We start from the raw sequence: 24,822 nt of genomic DNA, 5'->3' as shown, positions 1-24,822 counted from the left end.
ATTCTTGCATCTTCTCAATCCTTGTCTCCAGGCTATTTATCTGTAACTCCATTTTGTTTGCAAGATTTTGGATCATTTTCACTATCATTGGGAATTCTTTATCAGGTAGATTCCCTATCTCTTCGTCTTTTGTTTGGTTTGGTGGGCATTTATCCTGTTCATTTACCTGCTAGGTATTTCTCTGCCTCTTCAGTTCAGTTCAGTCGCTCAGTCGTATCCGACTCTTCCCGACCCCATGAATCACAGCACGCCAGGCCTCCCTGTCCATCACCATTTCCTGGAGTTCACTCAGACTCACATTCACCGAGTCCGTGATGCCATCTGGCATCTCATCCTCTGTCGTCCCCTTCTCCTCCTGCCCCAATCTCTCCCAGCATCAGAGTCTTTTCCAGTGAGTCAACTCTTCGCATGAGGTGTCCAAAGTACTGGAGCTTCAGCTTTAGCATCATTCCTTCCAAAGAAATCCCAGGGTTGGTTTCCTTCAGAATGGACTGTTTGGATCTCCTTGCAGTCCAAGCGACCCTCAAGAGTCTTCTCCAACACCACAGTTCAAAGGCATCAATTGTTTGGCGCTCAGCCTTCATCACAGTCCAACTCTCACATCCATACATGACCACAAGAAAAACCATAGCCTTGACTAGACGGACCTTTGTTGGCAAAGTAATGTCTCTGCTCTTGAATATACTATCTAGGTTGGTCATAACTTTTCTTCCAAGGAGTAAGCGTCTTTTAATTTCATGGCTGCAGTCATCATCTGTAGTGATTTTGGAGACCAAGAAAAGAAAGTCTGACACTGTTTCTACTGTTTCCCATCTATTTCCCATGAAGTGATGGGGCCGGATGCCATGATCTTCATTTTCAGAATGTTGAGCTTTAAGCCAACTTTCTCACTCTCCTCTTTCACTTTCATCAAGAGGCTTTTTAGTTCCTCTTCACTTTCTGCCATAAGGGTGGTGTCATCTGCATATCTGAGGTTATTGATATTTCTCCCGGCAATCTGGATTCCAGCTTGTGTTTCTTCCAGTTCAGCATTTCTCATGATGTACTCTGCATATAAGTTAAACAAGTAGGGTGATAATATACAGCCTTGACGTATTCCTGTTCCTATTTGGAACCAGTCTTTTGTTCCATGTCCAGTTCTAACTGTTGCTTCGTGACCTGCATACAGATTTCTCAAGAGGCAGGTTAGGTGTTCTGGTATTCCCATCTCTTTCAGAATTTTCCACAGTTTCTTGTGATCCACACAGTCAAAGGCTTTGGCATAGTCAAGAAAGCAGAAATAGATGTTTTTCTGGAACTCTCTTGCTTTTTCCATGATCCAGCAGATGCTGGCAATTTGATCTCTGGTTCCTCTGCCTTTTCTAAAACCAGCTTGAACATCAGGGAGTTCACGGTTCATGTATTGCTTCATCTTGTTTATATTGCTGTGTTTGGGGTGCCTTTCCATATTCTGGCAGTTTGTGGAGTTCTCTTTATTGTGGAGTTTCCTCACTGTGGGTGGGGTTGGATGGGTGGCTTGTAAAGATTTCCTGGTTAGGGAAGCTTGTGTTGGTGTTCTGGTGGGTGGAGCTGGATTTCTTCTCTCTGGAGTGCAATGAAGTGTCCAGTAATGAGTTATGAGATGTCAGTGGCTTTGGAGTGAGTTTGGGCAGCCGGTATATTGAAGCTCAGGGCTATGTTCCTGTGTTGTTGGAGAATTTGCACGGTATGTCTTGCTCTGGAATTTTTTGTCCCTTGGGTGTTGCTTGGTTTCAGTGTAGGTATGGACACATTTGGTGAGCTCTTATCGATTAATGTTCCCTGGAGTCAGGAGTTCTCTGGTGTTCTCAGGATTTGCACTTAAGCCTCCTGCCTCTGGTTTTCAGTCTTATTCTTACAGTAGCCTCAAGACTTCTTCATCTATATAGCACCGATGATAAAACATCTAGGTTAAAGATGAAAAGTTTCTCCACAGTGAGGAACACCCCGAGAGGTTCACAGAGTTACATGGAGAAGAGAAGGGGGAGGAGGGAGTTAGAGGTGACCCAAATGTGATGAGGGGGAATCAAAAGGCGAGAGAGCAAGCTAGCCAGTAATCACTTCCTTATGTGCACTCCATAGTCTGCACTGCTCAGAGATGTTCATGGAGTTACACAGAGAAGAGAAGAGGGAGGAAGGAGACAGAGGTGTCCAGGAGGATAACAGGGGGAATCCAAAGGTGAGAGACAGAGCCAGCCAGTAATCAGTTCCCTAAGTGTTGTCCACAGTCTGGAACACACAAAGAGATTCACAGAGTTGGGTAGAGAAGAAAAGGGGGAGGGGGAGATAGAGGCGACCTGGTAGAGAGAAAGGAGAGTCCAAATGGGGAGAGAGCACTCAAGCCAGTAATCTCGCTCCCAAGACAAAATGGTACTGAAGATTGGGTTCTTAAAGGTACAAAATTGATAACAAACACCAAAAAGCAAAGCTTAAAAATCTAGAGTAGAGGTTGGATTCTCATAAATACAATATTAAAGAAAAAAAGCCACAAAAGTATAATATATATATATATATATATATGCAGTTTGCTTTAAAAAATATGGTCTTTTTTGGTAAAGTAATAGTAGGTTACAAAAATGAAAATTAAAACAGTAATGAAGTGAAGTGAAGTCACTCAGTCGTCCGACTCTTTACGACCCGTGGACTCTAGCCCACCAAGCTCCTCCATCCATGGGATTCTCCAGGCAAGAATACTGGAGTGAGTTGCCATTTCCTTCTCCAGGGGATCTTTCTGACCCACAAATTGAAGCCAGGTCTCCCACATTGCAGGCAGATGCTTTAACCTCTGTGCCACCAGGAAAACAGTAATAGAGAACTTAAAAAAAATTTTTTTTTTAATTTAAAGAATGACAATAGTAAAAATATATCTAGGACTTTCTCTGGTGTTGTTGTGGACAGTGTGGGGTCAGTTCGTTTTTGGATAGTTCCTTGATCCGGCTTATACTTCTCAAGATCTATAGGCCCTGTCCTATGTAGTCAGTGCTAACTACAGGGTTTTAATCTATTGCACCTGTCACTTCCAAGGAGCTTCCCTCTGTTTTACCTTCTTCTGCTTGCTGGTCTCTTCAGTGTCTAACTTCTGCCCTGACACAAGGGGGCGGTGGTGGACACTTTTTAGGCTCACTTGTTCAGTCGTGCCGTGGGGAGGGAGGGACACTGCAAATAAATCACACTGGCGTGTGTGAGAGTGCTCGCAGTGTCTCGGCCACACTGGGTTGGCTCCCACTCACGGCATGTGTGCTTTCCCCATCCACACTGCTTAGGCTCTAGGTTGCTCTGCTGGGAACTGTCTGAGGCCGGCCCTGGGTTGTATGCACTCCACAGGTCTAAGCTGCTCAGGTTCAGGTACTCGGGTACTCCTCAGAGGCACAGACTTGGTTGGGCCTGCGTCTTGTGCCCTTCCCAGGTCCGAGCAGCTCAGGTGACCAGGTATTTGGCGAGGGTGGTTGCTAGGACTTATCGCCTCCCCCGTCCGTGCCGCTCGGTTTTCTGGGTGTACAACTGGCGCACCTTCTCGGGCAGATGTTGACTGTCCAGAATCCCAAGAAGTCTTGGTTAGCAACGAAGCCTGCTTGCAGTTTGGTAGATGATGCCTCTCTGGGGCCGTGATTGCCCCCTTCCGGCTCTGGCTGCCCTCGCCTTCCTTTTTCCGGCGGGGGATGGGCCAGTCTGCAGCAGGCTAGCTCTGCTCAGTCCTTTGTTCTGTGAGCCGGCCTGGTGGTGTCTTAGGCTAGGGGTTTACACATGGTAGCTATCCGACAGTCTGGTTTGCTATCTCAAGTTAGTTCCCTCAGATTGCCCTCAGGGCATTCAGGACCGGTCCTTACAATGCAGCCCAGGCCTCCCTGCCCAGCCCCCGCTTGCTAGTGGTGGATGCAGCTGTCTGTGCTGCTTCTCTGCTGGGAGTTACCATTGGGCACATAATCTGTGGGTTTTAGTTAATTATTTTTCTTCCCGGTTATGTTGCCCTCTGAGGTTCCAAGGCTCACCACAGACTTGCCAGTGAGAGTGTTTCCTGGTGTTTGGAAACTTCTCTCTCCTTTAAGACTTCCTTCCGAGGATGGATCTCTGTCCTTACCTCTTTTGTCTCTCTTTTTATCTTTTATATTTTTTCCTACCTTCTTTTGAAGACAATGGGATGCTTTTCTGGGTGCCTGATGTCCTCTGCTGGCATTCAGAAGTTGTTTTGTGGGATTTACTCAGCGTTCAAATGTTCTTTTGATGAATTTGTTGGGGTAAAAGTGGTCTCCCCGTCCTATTCCTCCGCCATCTTAGGACTGCCTCTGAGACTAATACTTTCAACGCTGCTCTTTGATTCAACTTGGGGTGAGCATATGTGTTTCCAGATTTTCATTATACAATATCATTAGCCCCTTATGCCACCCGCCCCTAGGGGATGTTCCTGAAGGAAGACTAGAGAGACTGAAAGTAAAACAGTGCAGCCAGTCCTCTGAGCCTGACTAGCCTGCAGAACTCACCACAGAGAAAGGATCTTTTTTTTTTTTTTAAATTTTCAATTTAATTAAAATACCTAAAATTGTATTTTCCATATAATTTTCACATGTTTTTCATTAAATACTGTACATTGCTATACGGCCCATTCTAGTCACTGCTATTTTAAGAGAATCTTGAGAGAAAAAATGATGCTGGAATAAGTGTTCATGTCTTCTCACTTCTCAAGTTTTATAATTACATGTGTTATTATTTTTAATATGGAGGATTTTTTAAACGAGAGACTTGGTTATGGGAAAAGTTTCTTAGAACGTTTTAAAAATAGGGTTGCAAGTCCTCCTTATTTTACAGATAGGGAGACTAAGGTAGCAGGGTAGAAAAGTGCCTGATTTCAGGTTGGAGACCTATTGGCCATACCACACTGTGCCTCCCAAACCTGATTCTAAGGCTACTCACAGGTTCATGATGCCTTCGGAAGTGATGGGGATCCTCACATTAGCCCTGTTTTCAGAATTCGCTCTGAATGTGATACCCAGAATGTGGAGGTTACTGATATTCACCTTGTACAAAAGCCAGAATTCACCCTTGTCATTCCTCTTGACAGCCATTGCTGGGCTCTTCTCTATGCCAGCCTCGTGCTGAGCATTTGAGCCTCATGGACCTTGCCTACATTGGTATTCATGAGAGCCATACTCAGGGGTTGGATTCTCTGAGGATCAGACAGTTGTGATTTCCCTCAAGACTCCAATGGTGAATATGTGCCAGAACCAGAATTTTTTTAAAATTGATTTATAGTTGCTTGACAATGTTATGTAGGTTCAGATGTGGGACTACCATGGTGGCTCAGAGGGTAAAGAGTCTGCAATGCAGGAAACCTGGGTTTGATCCCTGGTTTGGGAAGATCCCTGGAGAAGGAAATGGCAACCCACTGCAGTATTCTTGCCTAGAGAATTCATGGACAGTGGAGCCTGGTGGACTACAGTCCGTGGGGTTGTAAAAGTCAGGTCAATGAGTGACTAACACTTCCACTTTTCATTAGGTTCAGGTTTACAGCAAAGTGATTCAGATACATATATATATATATATATATATACACACACAGAGAGAGAGAGAGAGAGAGAGAGAGAGATAGAGAGAGAGAGGTATTTTTATTTCAGATTCTTTTCCTTTATAAGTTATTACAAAATATTGAGTATAGTTCCCTGTGCTATATAGTAGGTCCTTGTTTGTTGTCTATTGTATATATAGTTGAGTGTGTATATTTATGTCAAACTCCTAATTTATCCTCCACACTGCTTTCCCTTTTGGTAACCATGAGTTTTTTTTTTTTTTTTACATCCATGAGTTTTTTGGTATAAGTTCTTTAGTATCATATTTTAGATTCTATAAATTAGTGCTATCTCAGATATTTGTCTTTCTCTGTCTGACCTACTTCATTTAGTATGATTATCTCTACATGCATCCACTTGTTGCTGCAAATGTTATTATTTCATTCTTTTTCATGCAGAGCCAGAATTAGAACCCAGAAGTGCTTGATTCCCAGACTTCACGTGTGGGCCACCTACATGGTGTGAATTCTAGTTTCCTCTCTCCTAAGGCCATTCAGAGTTTTATACTCAGTTATATTTAGAGAAGAAAATTCTTATGCTTTGGGAAAGGGATTTTAGGCACCAGCAAACAGGTAGAAGTGGAGTTGAAGAGAACTTTCTTTCTGACCCTGATGTCACAGAAGAGAAAGCCTAAACCCATAAGATACCTGGACAGCCCCCGTAGCCCTCTAATTTTCCCAAGCTCTGGTGGAGTTGGCCTCAGACCACCTCTGTCCTGCAAGAACACACGAGGTTTATTCATCTTCCCTGGGGGCTCAGTCAGTAAAGAATCTGCCTGCAATGGGGGAGACCTGGGTTGCATCCCTGGGTTGGGAAGATCTCCTGGAAGAGGGCATGGCAGCCCCCTCCAGTACTCTTGCCTGGAAGAATCCCCATGGACAGAGGAGGCTGGCAGGCTACAGGCCATGGGTGTGAAAAAGTCGGACATGATGAGCAACTCAGCACAGCAGAGCACAGCACTCTAAGATGAATCCTTTATCTTCATGAGTGACTCAGTCAACTATGGGCTTTCCTGGTGGCTCATCTGGTAAAGAATCTGCCTGCAATGCGGGAGACCTACAGTGCCAAGCCATTTGCCTGGGCCACAGTCTCCCTAGACTTTGTAGCAAAGAGGTGAAAATGACGACTAGAGAGACTGCAAACGACCTCTAAGCTCTCGTGTGGCTTTGATGCCTGTTGTGTTTCCAGTGTGGTTGTGTGACCCTCGAGTAGGCATCAGAATGGAGGAGGAAGATATGAGTCTACCCATGTATTGTCAGGACTTCCTGTGGATTTGAATGGCATGAGCTGACTCACACTGTCTTCAATAGAAAAAATAAGAAGCGAGAAATGTATTTCAACTGGAATTTTTGTGGCAAGGAGGACTTCAGGTACACTTGGATCAAGGCACTATAACGATACATTGTCTCATCTCCTTTGTACAGCTTCTTTTTCTAGTGAGTTTTGCCAAAATATTTGTTGAAGAAAAGTTATGGCCAACCTAGATAGCATATTCAAAAGCAGAGACATTACTTTGTCGACGAAGGTCCGTCTAGTCAAGGCTATGGTTTTTCCAGTAGTCATGTATGGATGTGAGAGTTGGACTGTGAAGAAGGCTGAGAGCTGAAAATTGATGCTTTTGACCTGTGGTTTTGGAGAGGACTCTTGAGAGTCCCTTGGACTGCAAGGAGATCCAACCAGTCCATTCTGAAGGAGATCAACCCTGGATTTCTTCAGAAGGAATGGCGCTAAAGCTGAAATGCCAGTACTTTGGTCACCTCATGCAAAGAGTTGACTCATTGGAAAAGTCTTTGATGCTGGGAGGGATTGGGGGCAGGAGGAGAAGGGGACGACCGAGGATGAGATGGCTGGGTGGCATCACTGACTCGATGGCTGTGAGTCTGAGTGAACTCCGGGAGTTGGTGATGAACAGGGAAGCCTGGCGTGCTGCGATTCATGGGGTCGCACAGAGTCAGACACGACTGAGCTACTGAAGTGAACTGAACTATCTTGAGGACAAATCAGACCCAGGTAACATGTGAAGACCTAAAGCCCCCTTGTGAGTCATGAGATCTAGCCAAGGGTTTTTGGTTTCTTTTCCATTTTCAAAGGACCAATATTAGTTTGGTTAATATTTTGAATTATTTTTCTCTTCATATTTAATTTACTCCTGCTGTAATATTTATTGTACTCTTTCAGTGGTAACTAAGGGCTTAGTTATTCTTCTTTTTCTAATCCCTTAATGTATAGAGGAGGGTTATTTATTTGGGTTTTTCTTGCTTCTTTATGTAGGCACTTATTGCTACTCTTCCTCACATTTTAATACTAGGGATATAATGTACAACATGATGACTATAGCTAATGGTGATGTATGATCTATAGAAACTTTGTTAAGAGAGCGAATTCTAAGAGTTCTCATCACAAGGAAAAACTGTTGTTCTTTTTTCTTTATTTTTTATTGTATCTATATGAGAACTTGAATGTTAGCTGAACCTATTGTCATAATCACTTCATGGTACACAGAAATCAAACCGTTGGATTCAACTTATACAGGAATGAATGTCAATTTTTTCCTCCCCCAAAATGGGGAAAAGATCACTAAAAAAGTACAAACCTTTTTTATGAGAGCTGACACTTCCTGCATCCTCTGTCTGTATGAGACAATGATGACAAGGTAGCTTGGGTAGACCTCCCAGCTGGAAAACATGGTCTCTTAGTTGGGGAAACATTGAGGAGTGGCCCCCGCCTACCAGGAGACAGGTCCTGAGCAGAGTCGTAGGGCTGAGGAGGATTGAGAAGCTGGAGGGAGAGAAGGGATGATGACCAGGTGGATGGAACAGCCTGGACAAAGGCTCAGCTCTGACCCAAGTGGGCTACTGCTCAGGAAAAGTCCTGAATTGGGAGACCTCCTTGTGTACTGTTGTGGGGGTTGGGATTGTCACAAAATAAGATGGAGAGGAAAACTCTCATCTCTTTGCTATGGCCAACAGAGGAAGTGCCAGCTGCGACTTCAGATGGAATCCAGCTTTGCTTCTGATCAGCTGTGTGGTCCTGGAGAAGTCACCTCACCTCTCTGAGACTCAGTTGCCACACCTACTCCAAACCATTCACTGCATCACTCAGTGGAGATCAGAATTGAGTGAGATACAGTATATAAAGATTCAATACAGAATTTCTCAACACCGTTTCCCAGTAATTCCAGTGTGTAGAAGCTGACATTCATCTTGTGCTCATCAGTGTCAGACTCTGGTAAAGCATTTTCCACTCATTGACTCATTTAAGTCTCAATTCAACACACTGAGGGAGGTTTTACTGTTAACTCCATTGGGCAGGTGAGAGGACTAATTCTGAGAGGTTAAGTAAATTGACTGAGATCACACAGCTGGTAATAGCAGAGGCCAAGTCATGCTCTGCTCTGTTCAACCTCTCACCTCACGTGTGTCAGGAGTGCCAGCATGGCATGAACTGAGGTCTCTCAGGAGAGCTGGTCCAGTGCCTTCCAGCTGCCCCAGGGGCTCAAGGGTCCCCTGTGGTGACCTGACCTTGTGGGCATCCTTCAGACAGAACGCCCTTGAGTGAAGCAGTGCTGGTTCAGCCCTCTGTGTGACCCTGGCCTCTCTTAACCTGAGTCTCCCATGAGGATGAGAGTGGTTCTTCCCTCACAGAATTGCACGAGCACTGAGATGGCTCATGGCAAGGTCGTCAAATGTTCCCTGGCCCTCTTTGCAGGAAAGTCAGATGGATAGGAGTCTCCTGGATAGGAGAGCCTTGAGGACCCTGAAGTGAGAGCCTGGGTCTGTCCTCTGCAGAGATGACATGGCTGTGAGTAAAGGGCTCTGTGCTCCAGACTCCAGGGCAAAGGGGAAACTGAGGACTTGCATGTTGAGCAGGGCCAAGAGAGAATCCTCCTCAGTCCTGGGTGGGAGAGATCAAGGCTAGGACAGCGGGACCTGCTGGGGGCTAGTGAGAGGTGGCTGAGTACTGGGAGATGGGACATCTCTCTGAGCAAGGGATCCCATACCCATGGGTTTAAAACCTAGTCCTGCCAGTAGTTACCCCATAACCTCAATATGTCACTTGTCCATATAAGCCTCAGTTTCCTCATCTGTCCAATGGGGACAAGATTGGTATCTCCTGCAGAAGGGTCCTATGAGGAGGTCATGAGGTCAGGTGTGCTGGTGAAGGCAGCCCTCCATCATGGCGGTGGTGTTAGCAGAAGAGAAGTGAGGCTGTCTCCACATGACCTCGGGTCACCTTCTTGTCCATCCTGGGCCTCAGTGTTCCTATTTCTAAGACACGGAAGTGGGGCTGCATAATCCCCAAATTTCCTTCCAGCTATGCATCCAGGTCCCTGCTGCCGATTGCCCATATCTTATCTCCTCTAAAATCCCAATGGAAGAAATCCAACGGGCCTCGCAGGAGGTGCAGAATGGCTTTTTATTGCTGGGGTTAGAGGATGACAAGCACAGGAAGTTCTGACTTTGAGCACAAGTATTGGAGAGGTGTCCTTGGACTGGGCTCAGTTGTCACTCCTGGAGGATGGTGGCAGCATCGACCGTCCAGAGGGAGATGGTACAGAGGTTCAGTCACATCCTGGGAACCAATCTGGAAGAAGACCCCAGTGTGAGGCATGGGCAACCCGGGGCCCTTACCTGCTCCTGCATTCAGCCGAAATGGCTGCAGGGGTACTTTCCCCCAAACCCTGCAAGCTCTGAGGCTCAGGGAGGGACTGGCACCTGTGGTTTGGCATCTTTCTTTGGCACCTGGCACTGAGGCCGCCTCATCCCCTCACCCTCTTACACCCTCACCTTAGCAAAATGGCCGACGTGAAAAGACTGAGCAAGGCCCAGAGGAGTCAGGGTTAAGAGGTCAGCACATGATCAGGATCAGGGATCAGGCTGAGATGCAGGTCAGCCCTCTATCCATGACCAGCAGATAGAGGCTCTGTCAGGGCTCAGTCAACAACCGGAGGGAAAGCCATGTCTGACTGGGTTCTGGGCTCAGTCAGGGAGAAGAATGAAGTCCAGTCTGGGTCTGTGATTAAGGGTCAGAACTCGATCTGTGACTGAGATCAGGGCCCAGCCTGCTACTAGAGAAAGAAGAGAAGCCAAGCTTTGCTTCTGCTTCTCCACAGGCCCCTGTGTGTGTGTCTATGTGTGTGGCGGGTGGAGGGGGGTGGGATGTTTTTCTTCCCTTAGCCTGGGGCCCAGAGCCCAGCTCTCACCAGCAGGCAGGCATCGCAGAGGTTTTTGTCATCCGTGCTCTTTCCTTTATCTCTGGGATTCATCAAGTTCACCTGAAAGAACAAATCAGTAGCAGTTCCCAGGTTGTAGCACTGGAAGCTGAATAGAAATCGGACACTAAAGGCTGAAACCATCCAGTGGGTCAGACTTGACAGCCATGGGACCTCTTGCATGTCACTCCATCTCTCTGAGCCTCAGTTACTTCATCTGTAAAGTGGGTATGAGGACATTACCCATCCCTACAGGGTCATTGCAAGGATCCAGTGAGATAGTATATAAGAAGGACAGAGTGATGGCCCAATGAACTGCGTCTGTGGCGATTTTCTAGAACTGCCTCCAGGACCCTGACACTGTTACTCACCCCATTTCTGTTGCCCCCCAGCAATCCCAGCCTTGCCAGAGACCCAGGTCAAGATGAGCTTCTGGGGTGTGGAGGTAAAGCCACACTCCTAATAAAAAGTGACAGGTAAGGGGTGGTTTTGATGAACAATGCCTACTGGATATTAAGCTCTTTCTGGTTTTCTTTAAATCCACTCATTAGCTTGGCAGCGTTTATGATCTCCTTTCACTTGGGAGAAACCTGAAGCTCAGAGAGGTGGCCCATTTGACCCTCACCCAACAGTTGCTAAGAGAACATCCAGGATTCGAACCCAGATCTGGCCCATCCTGTTTGTCATATTATTCTGGGCAGCAGGTCCTGCCAGTGTGACAAAGGAGGGCAGTAGAAGCTCTCAGAGGCCCACAGAGGCCATCAGTCTGCAGGGACCCCCTGGCTACACTTTCCTGACTTGTTCACAAGGAAGGGTCTGCAGCTTCTCCAGGGTCCCATGACCAGACCTGCCGGTGCGTCAGGCATAGAGCTGCGTGCCTTCCCCTGTGAGGATGCATAGGATGCCCCTCACCATTTCCCCAAGCTGTAACTTACCGATGCCGTGTTTAACATCAGCCACATCCAAGGTTTCAAGGAAACTGCGGAGTAGTGGGCACAGCTGAAGGTCACAATGAGCCAGGGAAAGAGAGAGAGAGACAGAGAAAAATGCAGGGAGGGACAGAAAGAAAGAGGCTCAGAGGTGAGGAGGGAGAGGAGAGATGGGAGAAGGGAGAGGACTGGTTATTATCTGCTGTGAGCACCCTTCCCACCGCCCAGAGATGCTCAGTATGGGGGCCCTCAGAACTTTTGACCCTTAAGGTTCTGGAACAGTGGAAACCAAGAAGGCCCAAATCTGAGAACCAGAGGACACTAGCATCCTAAAACTTTGAACATTAGAATCCTAGAACCTTGAAGAACCTAGACTTTTAACATTCAAAACACTATACCCTTAGAAATTTGGTGTGCTGTTCTGCCCAGCAATGATGGCAGTCAAACATTTTCTATGTGGGTTCTTTACTGCTGGATTGAATGCTCCCCTGTCTGGAACGTTCCCTCCAGAGACTAAGCTCCATGAGAATAAGCACCTTGCCGGCAGTCACCAGTACTTTCTCTTGAGCTCAGGATGGTGCCTGCCTGTGTGGAGCAGCTGCTACACACATTTTTGGCTGAAGGAATAAATGAAGTAAACATACGATTGAATATTTAATGACAACTTGTGAGAAGTATTGAGAAGGGCAAGAGTAGAGTCTTATGAGAGAGAAGAAGAGGAAGCTTGTTTTAGACCCTAAGTGAAGAGACAAACATGGAAATGCGATGCACGAAAAGTGTCCTAGGGGCCTGAGCAGCCCGTATACAGGTCTTGAGTGGAAGGAGCTTGTCTGAGGCTCAGAGGAAAAACTAGTGGGTCTTGGGCAGAGTGGGCAGGGTGTGGATCCACAACAGGTAGAGCCTAGATGATGCTGGAAGGGCCTGAGATTGCACCCAAGTGGAGAGAAAAGTCCCCAGAGGGTTTGGAGCAGTAGAGTGGAATGCCATTTCATAGATACGACACTGAGACCTGGAAGGCAGGATGGTTTCCCTGGCGCTACAGTCTAGGCAGTGTCCAGTAGGGCTCAGGCATTTGGACTTACATCTCAGCCTTTCCGTGTGCTGGTAGGCTGCAGACCTATCCTATCTTTCATTTTGGGGGTCTTTAGGCAAAGCTGTGATCAGATACCGTGTTGGGGAGGATGAACTGACCTCTGCACGACTCAACCTTGTTCCTTTCCAAGGCCACCCTGCCCCAGCCTTCAGCTTCCAGACTAATTCTCTCCCAGCCAGCACCAGGATCAGCCCGTCTCCTTCCACCCTCTTCCTGGGACTGAACATCTTTTTTCAAGCACACAGTTTAAGATGTAGATTTGTTGGGCTACTGGAGATCAGTGATTTAAATGGAGAGGACTCGGTTTTCAAGATGTCATTTTTGGGAATTTTCCAGGGGGAGGAGGATGATTTAGGGACAATCTGAAATTAGAGCCCATAGTAGGCATTTACTATTCCTCTTGCCCGCTGCTAACAAGAGGCAGGAAGATAAACACAGTGGATTATTATTATTATTATTATTGAGGGACACTATGTAATATGAGACTTGTCGGTTCCTCAAGTAGACATAACAAGGCTAAATGTGCATGCCTCTAACAACAGAACTTCAAAAACCATGAAGCTAAAACAGATAAAGCTGAAAGGTGAAATACAGCAATTCACAGTCATGGTTGGAGAGATCAACACTCCTATCTCAGTAAGGGGAAGAACAAAGAGACGAAATTCAGCATGGATATCATTATTACTGAGAGCTTAGTAAGTGCCAGGTATATGGTAAACACTTCCATTTTCTCATTTGGCTAACACAGCAGCCTATGAGGTAGGTGTTCTTACCATCTTTTTTTTTACAGATGTGGAAACTGAAGCATCTAGGGACTAAATTGATTACAAAACCACAAGTTAGTGGCAAAGCTAACTTGATTCCAAAATCTAACCTCTTTTTTTCATACTCTGCTCCCTCCCAGGTAAGGAATAGGGCTGAAATTATGAGTCCCAAGCCCTCTCTCATCCCCGCTCTGTGGAGATGTGTGTGCCTGACCTGCCCAGCACTCTGAGAGGGATGCTGTGTTGATGGTTCTCACATTGTTCCACGACCACCTTGCAGTCACCGGTGCCATCAGTTTTAACACTGACACTAAACTGGAGGACCAAGTTGAGGGCCAATTCGACAATCTCCCGCAACACAGGCCTGCAGGGAAATAGGTTCACAGTGAACAGAGGTGGAGAAGTGTCTTCACATTGCCCACGTTAGTCTCTCTCTTGTGTGGACATTATATGGGGTGTCTATTGACAAGGACAGGCCTGGTGTGCTGTGGTCCATGGGGTGACAAAAGTTGTATAGGACTTAGTGGCTGAACAACAAATGGACAATATCAATACTGTCTGTTTTCTTTATGGAATTTACATTCTTACATTAGGAATTTCTTCTCCTGGCCTCAAGGATTTGGCATTTGTGACATTTCTATAGAGTGTCACTCCAATGATTAAAACAAAAGTAAGAGTTAACATTTCCTAAGAGAATACTATGTTATGTATTTCCAAAATGGTATTTTACCTGGATTAATCCATTTACTCTCTATAGCAATACCATTTGAAAACAGTACTACCATTATCTCTGTTTTCAGAATGAGGAAACGCGGTGTAGAGAAGGTAAGTAACTATCTCAGGATCGCATAGCTAATAAATGATGAAGCCATAGTGCACTTTAATCTATAAAGACTCCTACACGTCTTCATTTCCTATCTCTCTGTATCTTTAAAGTGATTAAAAGACCTAGAAATTATATTTTCCATATAATTTTTACACGCTCTTCATTACATGCTGTTCACTGCTATATGGCCCATACTGGTCACTGCCGTTAAAAGAGAATCTTGAGAGACAAAATGATGCTGGGGTAAACTTTGCCAAAGAGCTATAAGTGATCATGTCTTCTCAATTCTCAAGTTTTAGAATTAGAAAAGTGTTAAGATTTTGGAAATGTATTTCATGGGGGGATTTTTTTAAAAAGACATTTGATTGTAGGGAAAGTTTCTTAGAACATTTTAAAGGTTTGGAGTCTAGACTTGCAAGGACCTCCTTCTTTTACTGGTTGAGAGACTAAGGTAGCAGAGTGAAAAATTGTCTGATTTCAATTGGAGATCTATCGGCCATACTGCACTGCATCTCCCAAACATCAAATTCCAAGACATACTCACAGGTTCATGTTGACTTCAGCAGTGATGGGGATTTTTACTATAGCACCTTTGCCATCAGAAGTCTCTTCAAATGTGGTATCCAGGTTGTGCAGGTTACTGAGATTCACCCTGTGCAAAAACCACAATTCACCCTTGTCATTCCTCTTGACAGCCATTGCTGGGCTTTTGTCTTTGCCAACATCGTGCTGAGCATTTGAGCCTCATAGACCTTGCCTTTGGTCCCATGCGAGTCCTGCTCAGGGATTGGATAATCTCCCCTGGATGGCATGGCAGACTGACGATCAGACAGGTGTGATTTCCCTCAAGATGCCAAGGGTGAACATGTGTCAGAGTCAGAACTTGTTCCTTTCTATTAAACTGATACACAGGTGCTTTACAGTGTTATGCTGTGCTCACGTGTGGGGCTTCCACGGTGGCTCAGGGGATAAAGAATCTGCCTGCCATGTGGGATACCTGGGCTTGATTCCTGGTTTGGGAAGATCCCTGGAGAAGGAAATGGCAACCCACTCCAGTATTCTTGCCTAGAGAGTTCATGGACAGAGGAGCCTGGTGGTCTACAGTCTGTGGGGTCACAAAGAGTCCGACACGACTGAGTGACTAACATTTTCACTTTTCATTAGGTTCAGGTGTACAGCAAAGTGATTCAGATATAGATATGTATATAGATATAGATATGTATATATATATAGATGTGTTTTTATTTCAGATTCTTTTCCCTTGTAAGGTATTACAAAATATTGAGTATAGCTCCCTGTGCTATACAGTAGGTCCTTGCTGGTTGTCTATTGTATATACAGTACTGTGTATATATTAACGCAAACTCCTAATTTAGCCTCCGCAGTGTTTCCCTTTTGGTAACTGTGAGTTTTTTAAAAAACATTTTTATGCACATGAGTCTTTTTGTGTAAGTTCTTTCGTATCATATTTTAGATTCTATGTATTAGTGGTATCTATGATATTTGTCTTTCTCTCTCTGACCTGGCTTCATTTGGCATGATTATCTCTATATCCATTTGGTTATTTCTGCCAACAGCATTATTTCATTCCTTTTTATGCAGGCCTAGAATTAGAACCCGGGACTGCTTGATTCCCAGACTTCACATGTGGGCCACCTACATGGTGTGAATTCTAGTTTCCTCTCTCCTGAGACCATTCAGACTTTTATACTCAGTTATATTCAGAGAAGAAAAGTCTTATTCTTGGGGAAGGGGAATTTAGGCACCAGCAAACAGGTAGAGGTAAGGATGAAGAGAACCTTCATCCTGACCCTGATATCACAGAAGAGAAAGCCTAAACCCATGAGATACCTGGACAGCCCCTACAGCCCTCTAATTTTTTAAGCTCTAGTGGAATGGGCCTCAGATCACTACTGCTCTGTAAGAACACACAAGGGTTATTCATCTTCCCAAATGGCTCACTTGATAGAGAATCTGCCTGGAATGTGGGAGACCTGGGTCCAACCCCTGGGTTGGGAAGAATCCCTGGAGGAGGGCATGGCAACCCCTCCAGTACTCTTGCCTGGAGAATCCTCATAGACAGAGAAGGCTGGCAGGCTATAGGCCATGGGGTTGCAAAAAGTTGACAGGATGAGCAACTAAGCACAGAACAGCACAGCACTCTAAAAGAGCAACCCTTTGTCTACATGAGTGACTCAACCAACTATGGGCTTCCCTGGTGGCTGAGCACATAAAGAATCCTCCTGCAATGCGGGAGATCTGGGTTCAATCCCTGTGTTAGGAAGATTCCCTCGAGAACAGAATGGCAATACACTCCAGTATTCTGGCCTAGAGAGTTCCATGATCTGCGTAGCCAGTGGGGTTACAAAGAGTTGGACATACCTGAGCAATTTCACTGTGTAGATCACAACAAACTGTGGAAAATTCTTGAACAGATGGGAATACTGGACCACCTTACCTACCTCCTGAGAAATCTGTATGCAGGTCAAGAAGAAACAGTTAGAACCAGAATGGAACAACAGACTGGTTCCAAATTGGGAAAGCGGTATGTCAAGGGTGTATATTGTCACCCTGCGTATTAACTCATATGTAGTGTACATTATGAGAAACGCTGGGCTGGGAGAAGCACAAGCTGAAATCAAAATTTCTGGGAGAAATACCAATAACTACAGATATGCACATAAGAGTGCCCTTATGGCAGAAAGCGAAGAAGAACTAAAGAGCTTCTTGATGAAAATGAAAGAAGAAAGTGAAAAAGCTGGCTTAAAACTCAACATTCAACAAACAAAGTTCATGGTAACTGGTCCCATCACTTCATGATAAATAGAAAGGGAAACCATGGAAACAGTGACAGACTTCATTTTTTTTTGGCTCCAAAATCACTGCAGATGGTGACATGCAGCCATGAAATTAAAAGACACTTGCACCTTGGAAGAGAAACTATGACCAACCCAGACAGCATATTAAAAAGCAGAGACATTACTTTGCTGACAAAGGTCCATCTAGTCAAAGCTGTGGCTTTTCCAGTAGTCATGTATGGGTGTGAGAGTTTGACTATAAAGAAAGCTGAGGACTGAAGAACTGATGGTTTTGTACTGTGGTGTTGGAGAAGACTCTTAAGAGTTCCTTGGACTGCAAGAAGATTAAACCATTCCATCCTAAAGGAGATCAGTCCTGAATATTCATTGGAGGGACTGATGCTGAAGCTGAAACTCCAATACTTTGGCCACATGAGGCAAAGAACTGACTCCGTGGAAAAGACCCTAAGGCTGGTAGATTGAAGGCAGGAGGAAAAGGTGATGACAGGGAATGAAAACGTGGGATGGCATCACTGACTTGATGGACATGAGTTTGAGCAAGTTCCTGGAGTTGATGAAGGACAGGGAAGCTCTGGTGTGCTGCAGTCCATGGGGTTGCAAAGAGTTGGATATGACTGAGCGACTAAACTGAACTGAGCGACTTCCACTTTCACTTTTTGTCTTTGATATTAAACTTATGTCCCCAAAGAGATGTATTCTCTTTTCTGGGAACAAAAATCTCCAAATGAAGCATCAACTCACGCTGTAAGCCTGTACACTACTTCAAAAATTCCAGAAATGAGTTGTTCCAACAAGTTCTTAGCTTCCTCAGTTTTCTCTGGGTCCTCCTCAGCAGTCTCCAATTGCTCCAAGATAGCTGCAAAAACAATCTCCACTTAACGTGGTACACAACTTACGGAGGGGCTCCTATGCACCAGCTACTAAATGAGAATATTTGCCTATGTTATTTCATTTAATCTTTGTAACAACTGCATAAAGTAGGTATTACTAATATCTGCACTTTCAAATAGGGAAATAAAAGAGCAAAAGTTTTAGAAATTGATCAAAGTCCCACAGCTAGCAGACCTTGCTCTTTTCATGCTGCCTTCATGCTAATACATACTCATTATTCATCAACAAAGCAATCAACCCACTGAGCAGGCAATAGGTATTGATTACACATCAGCTTCTAGTAGTGAAGCACTAATGAGCTGCTCATACAAACAAAACAAATGTAGGATAAAATGAGAAATGGAAAATCTAGAATCAAAGAAAATATACGGATTGCCACATAAGAGTCTAGGAAGGGCAGCTTTGCATAAGGGCTAGAAAAGGGTTGACTAAAGAAGAGAACAAGAACAGAGAATCCTAGTGGACAGAGGAAAGAGGGATTTGATAGAGGAAGTGACATGGCAGATGTGGAATGGCACATTGGAAAAGTATTAAGCAACTATGTGTAGAAAATAATTCAAATGAGAAACAACAAGGCAAGCACTAGCTCAAAGAATAAGAAAAGCCTGCAAGAAAAAGTATGTAATCAAAGGAGTGCAACGTGGCTTTGCAGTGGACAGTACCTAGTTATAATGATGCAGCGATGGAAACTACACCTGGTCTTTTAACTCACTAGGTGATTTTAATGCAGACACCTCTGCTTCTGTGTTCAGAAGCATTGCTGTTTTATCAGCAATGAAGGTTGCCTAAGTGCTGGCAAGGTTTGAAGGGCAGTCCTTTACAGAAGTTAGCTTCTCCTACCAAGAATATTTAGCAATGTCCCAGTAATGTTTCCAAAAAGTGAAAAGAAGACCAAGGTGTTTCTAGAAATTCGTATGACAAGGAAACATGATTCACTCGTTCAGTTCAGTTCAGTCTCTCAGTCACGTCCGACTCTTTGCGACCCTATGCACTGCAGCATGCCAGGCCTCCCTGTCCATCACCAGCTCTGGAGTTCACCCAAACTCATGTCCATCTGCCGGGTTCTAGCCCCCGCAGGATCCAGGGGAACCTGAAGGAAAAACGGCATCGGCAGATGATTTAGAGAGAGATAAGGAAAGAATATTGTAGATAAGAAAATAGAGGAGAGAAAGAGGCTGATATTTTTTGCTTCACATAGAAAGCCAATAAAACTTTGAGACAAGAAGTTTGCCCTGTTTACGGAGGCCACAGGTGTCTTTTCGGTCTCCCGAGGGAGTGAAGATGCAGAACGTCTTTTCATTTAGGTCTTAGAAACCCGGGCAGATAAGTGAACGCAGGGAGCCTCTATGCTCTAAGGGATCAGCCTGAAAAGAAAGTAAGAGAGAAAAAAGAGAGAAAAGGAAAACACGGGGTGACCAAGCTTTTTTAAGCAAGGCCCCATAGCTTTATTTTCAAAAGGTACTTTTATACCTTGTCCTATACATAGAGGGAAATAAAAGATGCAAAGTCATACAGAGTCAGCCCAAACATTATATCTGTTTTGTCTTTATCGAAACCAGGATTGTTTTGCAAACCTTTTTTATAAACAATATTGTGTACATTGTCTTTTGGCCTTGGAGGCCTGTGAACATTTTATGACCCTCCTTTGATAAAAGCTTGTTAACCAGAAAACTTATTTTTCCTTGAAATGTTTTTTCTTATATTTTTAATCTATGTCAGCCTCAAAAAGTATTAAACAGAGTTACATTTTCATGAAGCAAAGGTGCAGTGAGTTACAAGAAAGAACCAATTAGCTCAAAAGTCTGATGTGGTTAATTTTAAGGCTACACTTGTTTTTTCTTTTACTTTTCAACTATGTTAACTAATGCACTCTCAGGTGCACAGTGGATAAGAGATATGGGAACTTAGCAACAAGCGTTGGCCCAATATTAAAATCTTGCATTAGCACTACTCTAATAACTTTTAACTCTTTGAAAGGCTCTATGTTTTAGGCTTTTTGTGTTTTTCACAGTTGGGAGGCTGTAAATAATCACATGCGTGGCTGTAAGAGTCTGGATATATCTGCCAAGCAAGCTAAAATGCTAACAGAGGGGTTTTGATTGGAAATATTTTTTCATGTCCAGGACACTTATTAGCTATAGCCCTAAGTTAACTTTTTTCCAGAGAAAGGTGGTCAGGGTTAGCCCCCTGTTAATGTCAGAGGAGTTGGTGAAAGTCATGAAATAGTAAAACAGAGAGATTTTGGTTTTGGTGTAGATGCTCGAGAAAGCCTAGGGAGCCCTTGAGTTCCAAAGCCTTGCTTAACAGTTCTCTTCCACATGACCTTGTCATGGGTGGGATCTCCAGTGGTGGCTCCCGGCATCCATTGAGTTGGTGATGCCATCCAGCCATCTCATCCTCTGTCGTCCCCTTCTCCTCCTGCCCCTAATCCCTCCCAGCATCTGAGTGTTTTCCAGTGAGTCAGCTCTTTGCATGAGGTGGCCAAATTATTGGAATTTCAGCTTTAGCATCATTCCTTCCAAAGAAATCCCAGGGCTGATCTTTAGAATGGACTGGTTGGGTCTCCTTGCAGTCCAAGGGACTCTCAAGAGTCTTCTCCAACACCACAGTTCAAAAGCATCAATTCTTCGGTGCTCAGCTTTCTTCACAGTCCATCTCTCACATCCATGCATGACCACTGGAAAAACCATAGCCTTGGCCAGATGGACCTTTGTTGGCAAAGTAATGTCTCTGCTTTTCATTACACTATCTAGGTTGGTCATAATTTTCCTTCCAAGGAGTAAGCGTCTTTTAATTTCATGGCTGCAGTCACCATCTGCAATGACTTTGGAGTCCAAAAAAATAAAGTGTGACACTGTTTCCCCTGTTTTCCCATCTGTTTCCCATGAAGTGATGGGACCAAATGCCATGATCTTTTTTTTTCTGAATGTTGAGCTTTAAACCAACTTTTTCACTCTCCTCTTTCACTTTCTTCCAGAGGCTTTTTATCTATTTTTTATCTTTTAATATAAATTCATTTATTTTACTTGGAGGTTAATTACTTTACAGTGTTGTACTGGTTTTGCCATACATCAACATGAATACACAATGGAGTATTACTCAGACATTAAAAAGAATATATTTGAATCAGTTCTAATGAGGTGGATGAAACTGGAGCCTATTATAGAGAGTGAAGTAAGCCAGAAAGAAAAACACCAATACAGTATACTAACGCATATATATGGAATTTAGAACGGTGGTAATGATAACCCTGTATGTGAGACAGCAAAAGAGGCTTTTTAGTTCCTCTTCACTTTCTGCCATAAGGGTGGTGTCAGCTGCATATCTGAGGTTATTGATATTTCTCCCAGCAATCTTGATTCCAACTTGTGCTTCCTCCAGCCCAGCGTTTCTCATGATGTACTCTGCATAGAAGTTAAATAAGCAGGGTGACAATATACAGCCTTGACGTACTCCTGTTCCTACTTGGAACCAGTCTGTTGTTCCATGTCCAGTTCTAAATGTTGCTTCCTGACCTGCATATAGATTTCTCAGGAGGCAGGTCAGGTGGTCTGGTATTCCCATCTCTTTCAGAATTTTCCACAGTTTATTGTGATCAAGGTAGGTAACTTTAAAGCTACCTAGGCTAGGTAGAAATTCTTTTCCAGTTGGTTAATACAAGTTGCTAAGGAAATTGGATGACCCGACAGAAGAATATGCTACCAACATAAATTAAATATTTAACTTGCATACATAAATGCCTAATAAATATGAAAAAAAATGAGTGAATGCTTTCATAATTATAGAAATGCTGTGATGAATTATAACCTTTCATCTGTGAGACTGGAAAAAATTTCAGTTGTCCAAACCAGTGCTGTCAAGAGAGTAGCAAAAAGATACTCTCACAAATGATTGGAGAAACTATTAATATACAGGATTATTTGTCCATACGTGCCGTAAATTAAAATATGCAAGCCTTTTGACCTTTTGAAATGTCACTTTGAGGATATTACCCTGTGAATATATTAGCAAAGTTTACCGCGATAGAAGATGTAAAGTGATATTCAGCTAAGTATTCCCTGTTTCTAGAAAAAGAATAAACAAATGAACCAGGGACAGGTTGGTCACCTCTCTCAGTAAGCCACCCATAAGGAGCTGCCCCTGCTGGCAGCCTTTGGTAATACAGGCTTGGTATTTAGGAAGTAAGCTCCTAGGTGCCACTGATCATCCCTGTTGTGGACTCACTTACAAGTGTACTGTCAAGGTTGTCAAGTCCTTTCTCAAGACCAGATTTCCGCTTCCTCAGAACATCCTTGCCAAGACTGTCAAGAAGAGACGCTGAGGTCCCAGCGAGCAGGCCTCACAAGAGAACAAGAATCCAAAGCTGAAACATCTTGTCCTGACACCTGGACAGTCATGGGAAGAATAGGAGTGAGAATTACCCACAGGAAATGGCATCGTGGAAGAGCACCTAGGACTCTGACACTCAGCAGTCCTTGAAGATAATGCAGTCATCTCCTGTCTTACAGATGGGCAACCCAGGTCAGAAAGCTAGAGAAACGTGCCCAGAGATAAACAACCAGTGAATGAAGGAGCTACTATTTGAAAAGTCACTGTTGACTCCAGGTCAGCTCTCTTTACTGGAGGTCCTTTGCACATGCTGGCTTCTCTGCATGGAACATTCCCCTCTTCTTTTCATTTTTAGCTGTATCACTTCTTGCTGACTTTCCAGCTTCAGTAGGACATCGTGTCCTCTGGAACTCTCCCCAGAGACTAGGTTAGGTGTCATTACTCCACCATCTTGCTGCCTTTATTCACTGTTAAAAGTCCCGGGTCCCAATTAGTGACAGCTCGGCTGCTTTTCCCACCAGGCTGTGAGTTCCTTAGAGGAGGGACTGTGACTTATTTCACAATGAGTTGAATTCCCAACTCATAGTAAAAAAACTGCCGCTAGTAAGTACAACAAAAGAAAGTTTGCCAAACAAAAGTATGAACAAGTAAGTGGGCACCACGTCATGATGCTGCATTCACCATCCATTTGACATTTCTCCTAATTGAATCTATTTCTTAGTTTGCTCCATTCAAAGTATTAGCTAACTCAAGTGGACCCACCCCTCTGCCTCTTGTCCTTAGAGACTTAGGAAGGGCTTCCCTGGTGCTTCCTGGTAAAGATTACAATGGATGAGACCCAGATTCGATCTGTGGGTCAGGAAGATCCCATGGAAAAGGAAACGGCAAACCACGGCAGTATTCTTGCTTGGAGAAATCCATGGACAGAGGAGCCTGATAGGTTACAGTCCATGGGGTCGGAAAGAGTCAAACACGACTGAGGGGCTAATTTAATCTCTATGCCTCTTTTCCCCAACGCCTTCTGTAGGCCTCCATGTGGAGTGACATTAAGGGGGAAGCCCACCATTCATGGTTTGAAGAAAAATACAAAGTCCTTGCTCCCCTGTGCAGTCTCCTGGAATTCTGCTGGGTGCTGAGGACCCTTTACATTGATGGCAATGGGCAGGGAAGCTGCCCCCGGAAAGAAGCTCTGTGTCCAGAGCCATCCAAGGAGACTCCAATGAAAATAAGCCCTGTCCAGAGTGAACAGAGACACTTCCAAAGCAAAGGTCAGTCAGGATGCTTGAATTGGATGGCTATGGAGAGGACTTTGTTCCAAGACTAAGAGCAGGTTCTCATGGAGCCTCCAACTACCAACATGGTGGTCATGTGGGTGGGGGGGCTGGAGTGAAATCTGTGAATGGATGAATTGGAGAACATTCTGGTAGAAGGATCCATAGTGATCACATAGCTTAATTTTATCAGCATTTGCGAACTCAGGCTCAGAGAGGGAAAGCAGTCAGCCTGTACGAGAGGGACAGAGATGGGGCTAGGCTTGTGGCCCATAGTAGCATCAGGGTCAGTGAGCAGTGAAGTCGTTCTTCCCAAACCTTCTCTTGTGTCCAAGCGCTCTCCATAACATCCTTCACAGTAGAACCAGCCTCAGGAAAAATATTTGCAACGACAGTTTTCTCAGGACCCACCCTCCCCCATCTGCCCACTCCATTGAGTCAGTAGAGTTTCTCCTGAGAGTGAATATGGTCTGCCTCCGTGTATATCCCCATATATGCAGTATCCCTGCACACTTACTCCCAACCCCTCTACTCTCAATGCAGCTGCCAGAAGATGAAGCTCTCACCTTAAACCAAAGTCCCCATCATGGCCCCTGTGTCATCTACTCATCACCACCCCAAACGCACCTACCTCTCTCTTCATGGCTCTATTCTCTTCCTTCTCTTCCAGAAACATATCAGCATCATTGCTGCCTTGGCCCTCTGCCCAGATTATTCCCTCTTTACGGAACTCTCCTCTTGAAGCCAGTGTGAGTTGGGTCCTGCTGTTCAAACTCACAGTAAGTCCTGACTTAACACATTTATAGATTCACATCAACTCCTCCCTTCAGGTGACAACTCCAGGGTCAACTTACCTTGTTAGAAACATGACAGACATCACAGCCGCAGGAGAGCTTAGCGCTCAACTGAACCTCCTTGCTGGGAAGCCTGGGGAGCCTATGGTCCAGAGAAGGAGAAGGACTCAGCCAAGGCTAGACGTGAATTGAACCTAACTTATTTTCCTCTTCCATTTCACATGTTTTAGTTCTGTTGAAGTTTTCCGCCTGGGCAATATATTTTTAAAAGAAAAGATTAAGTAAAATTATCAAATATGTTTGCTTAAGCAATGG

General features: G+C 44.5%; 1 protein-coding gene across 1 annotated transcript; it reads right to left on the bottom strand.

Annotated features, from left to right (window-relative positions):
• Positions 1 to 13,757: 13,757 nt before the first annotated feature.
• Positions 13,758 to 24,356, bottom strand: LOC114117485 (short palate, lung and nasal epithelium carcinoma-associated protein 2A-like). Its single transcript, XM_027976390.3, has 4 exons — positions 24,341 to 24,356; positions 17,964 to 18,078; positions 14,948 to 15,055; positions 13,758 to 13,941 (listed from the first exon to the last, which is right to left on the bottom strand). The coding sequence occupies exons 1-4, from the start codon at positions 24,354 to 24,356 to the stop codon at positions 13,758 to 13,760; spliced, it is 423 nt and encodes a 140-aa protein (XP_027832191.2).
• Between the last annotated feature and the right edge of the window lie 466 nt (positions 24,357 to 24,822).

This window comes from Ovis aries, chromosome 13 (genome assembly GCF_016772045.2).
Source record: "Ovis aries strain OAR_USU_Benz2616 breed Rambouillet chromosome 13, ARS-UI_Ramb_v3.0, whole genome shotgun sequence".
Taxonomy (NCBI): Eukaryota; Metazoa; Chordata; class Mammalia; order Artiodactyla; family Bovidae; genus Ovis; species Ovis aries.
Note: the sequence above shows the minus strand (reverse complement) of the source record. Positions and strands in the feature narration are given on the sequence as shown.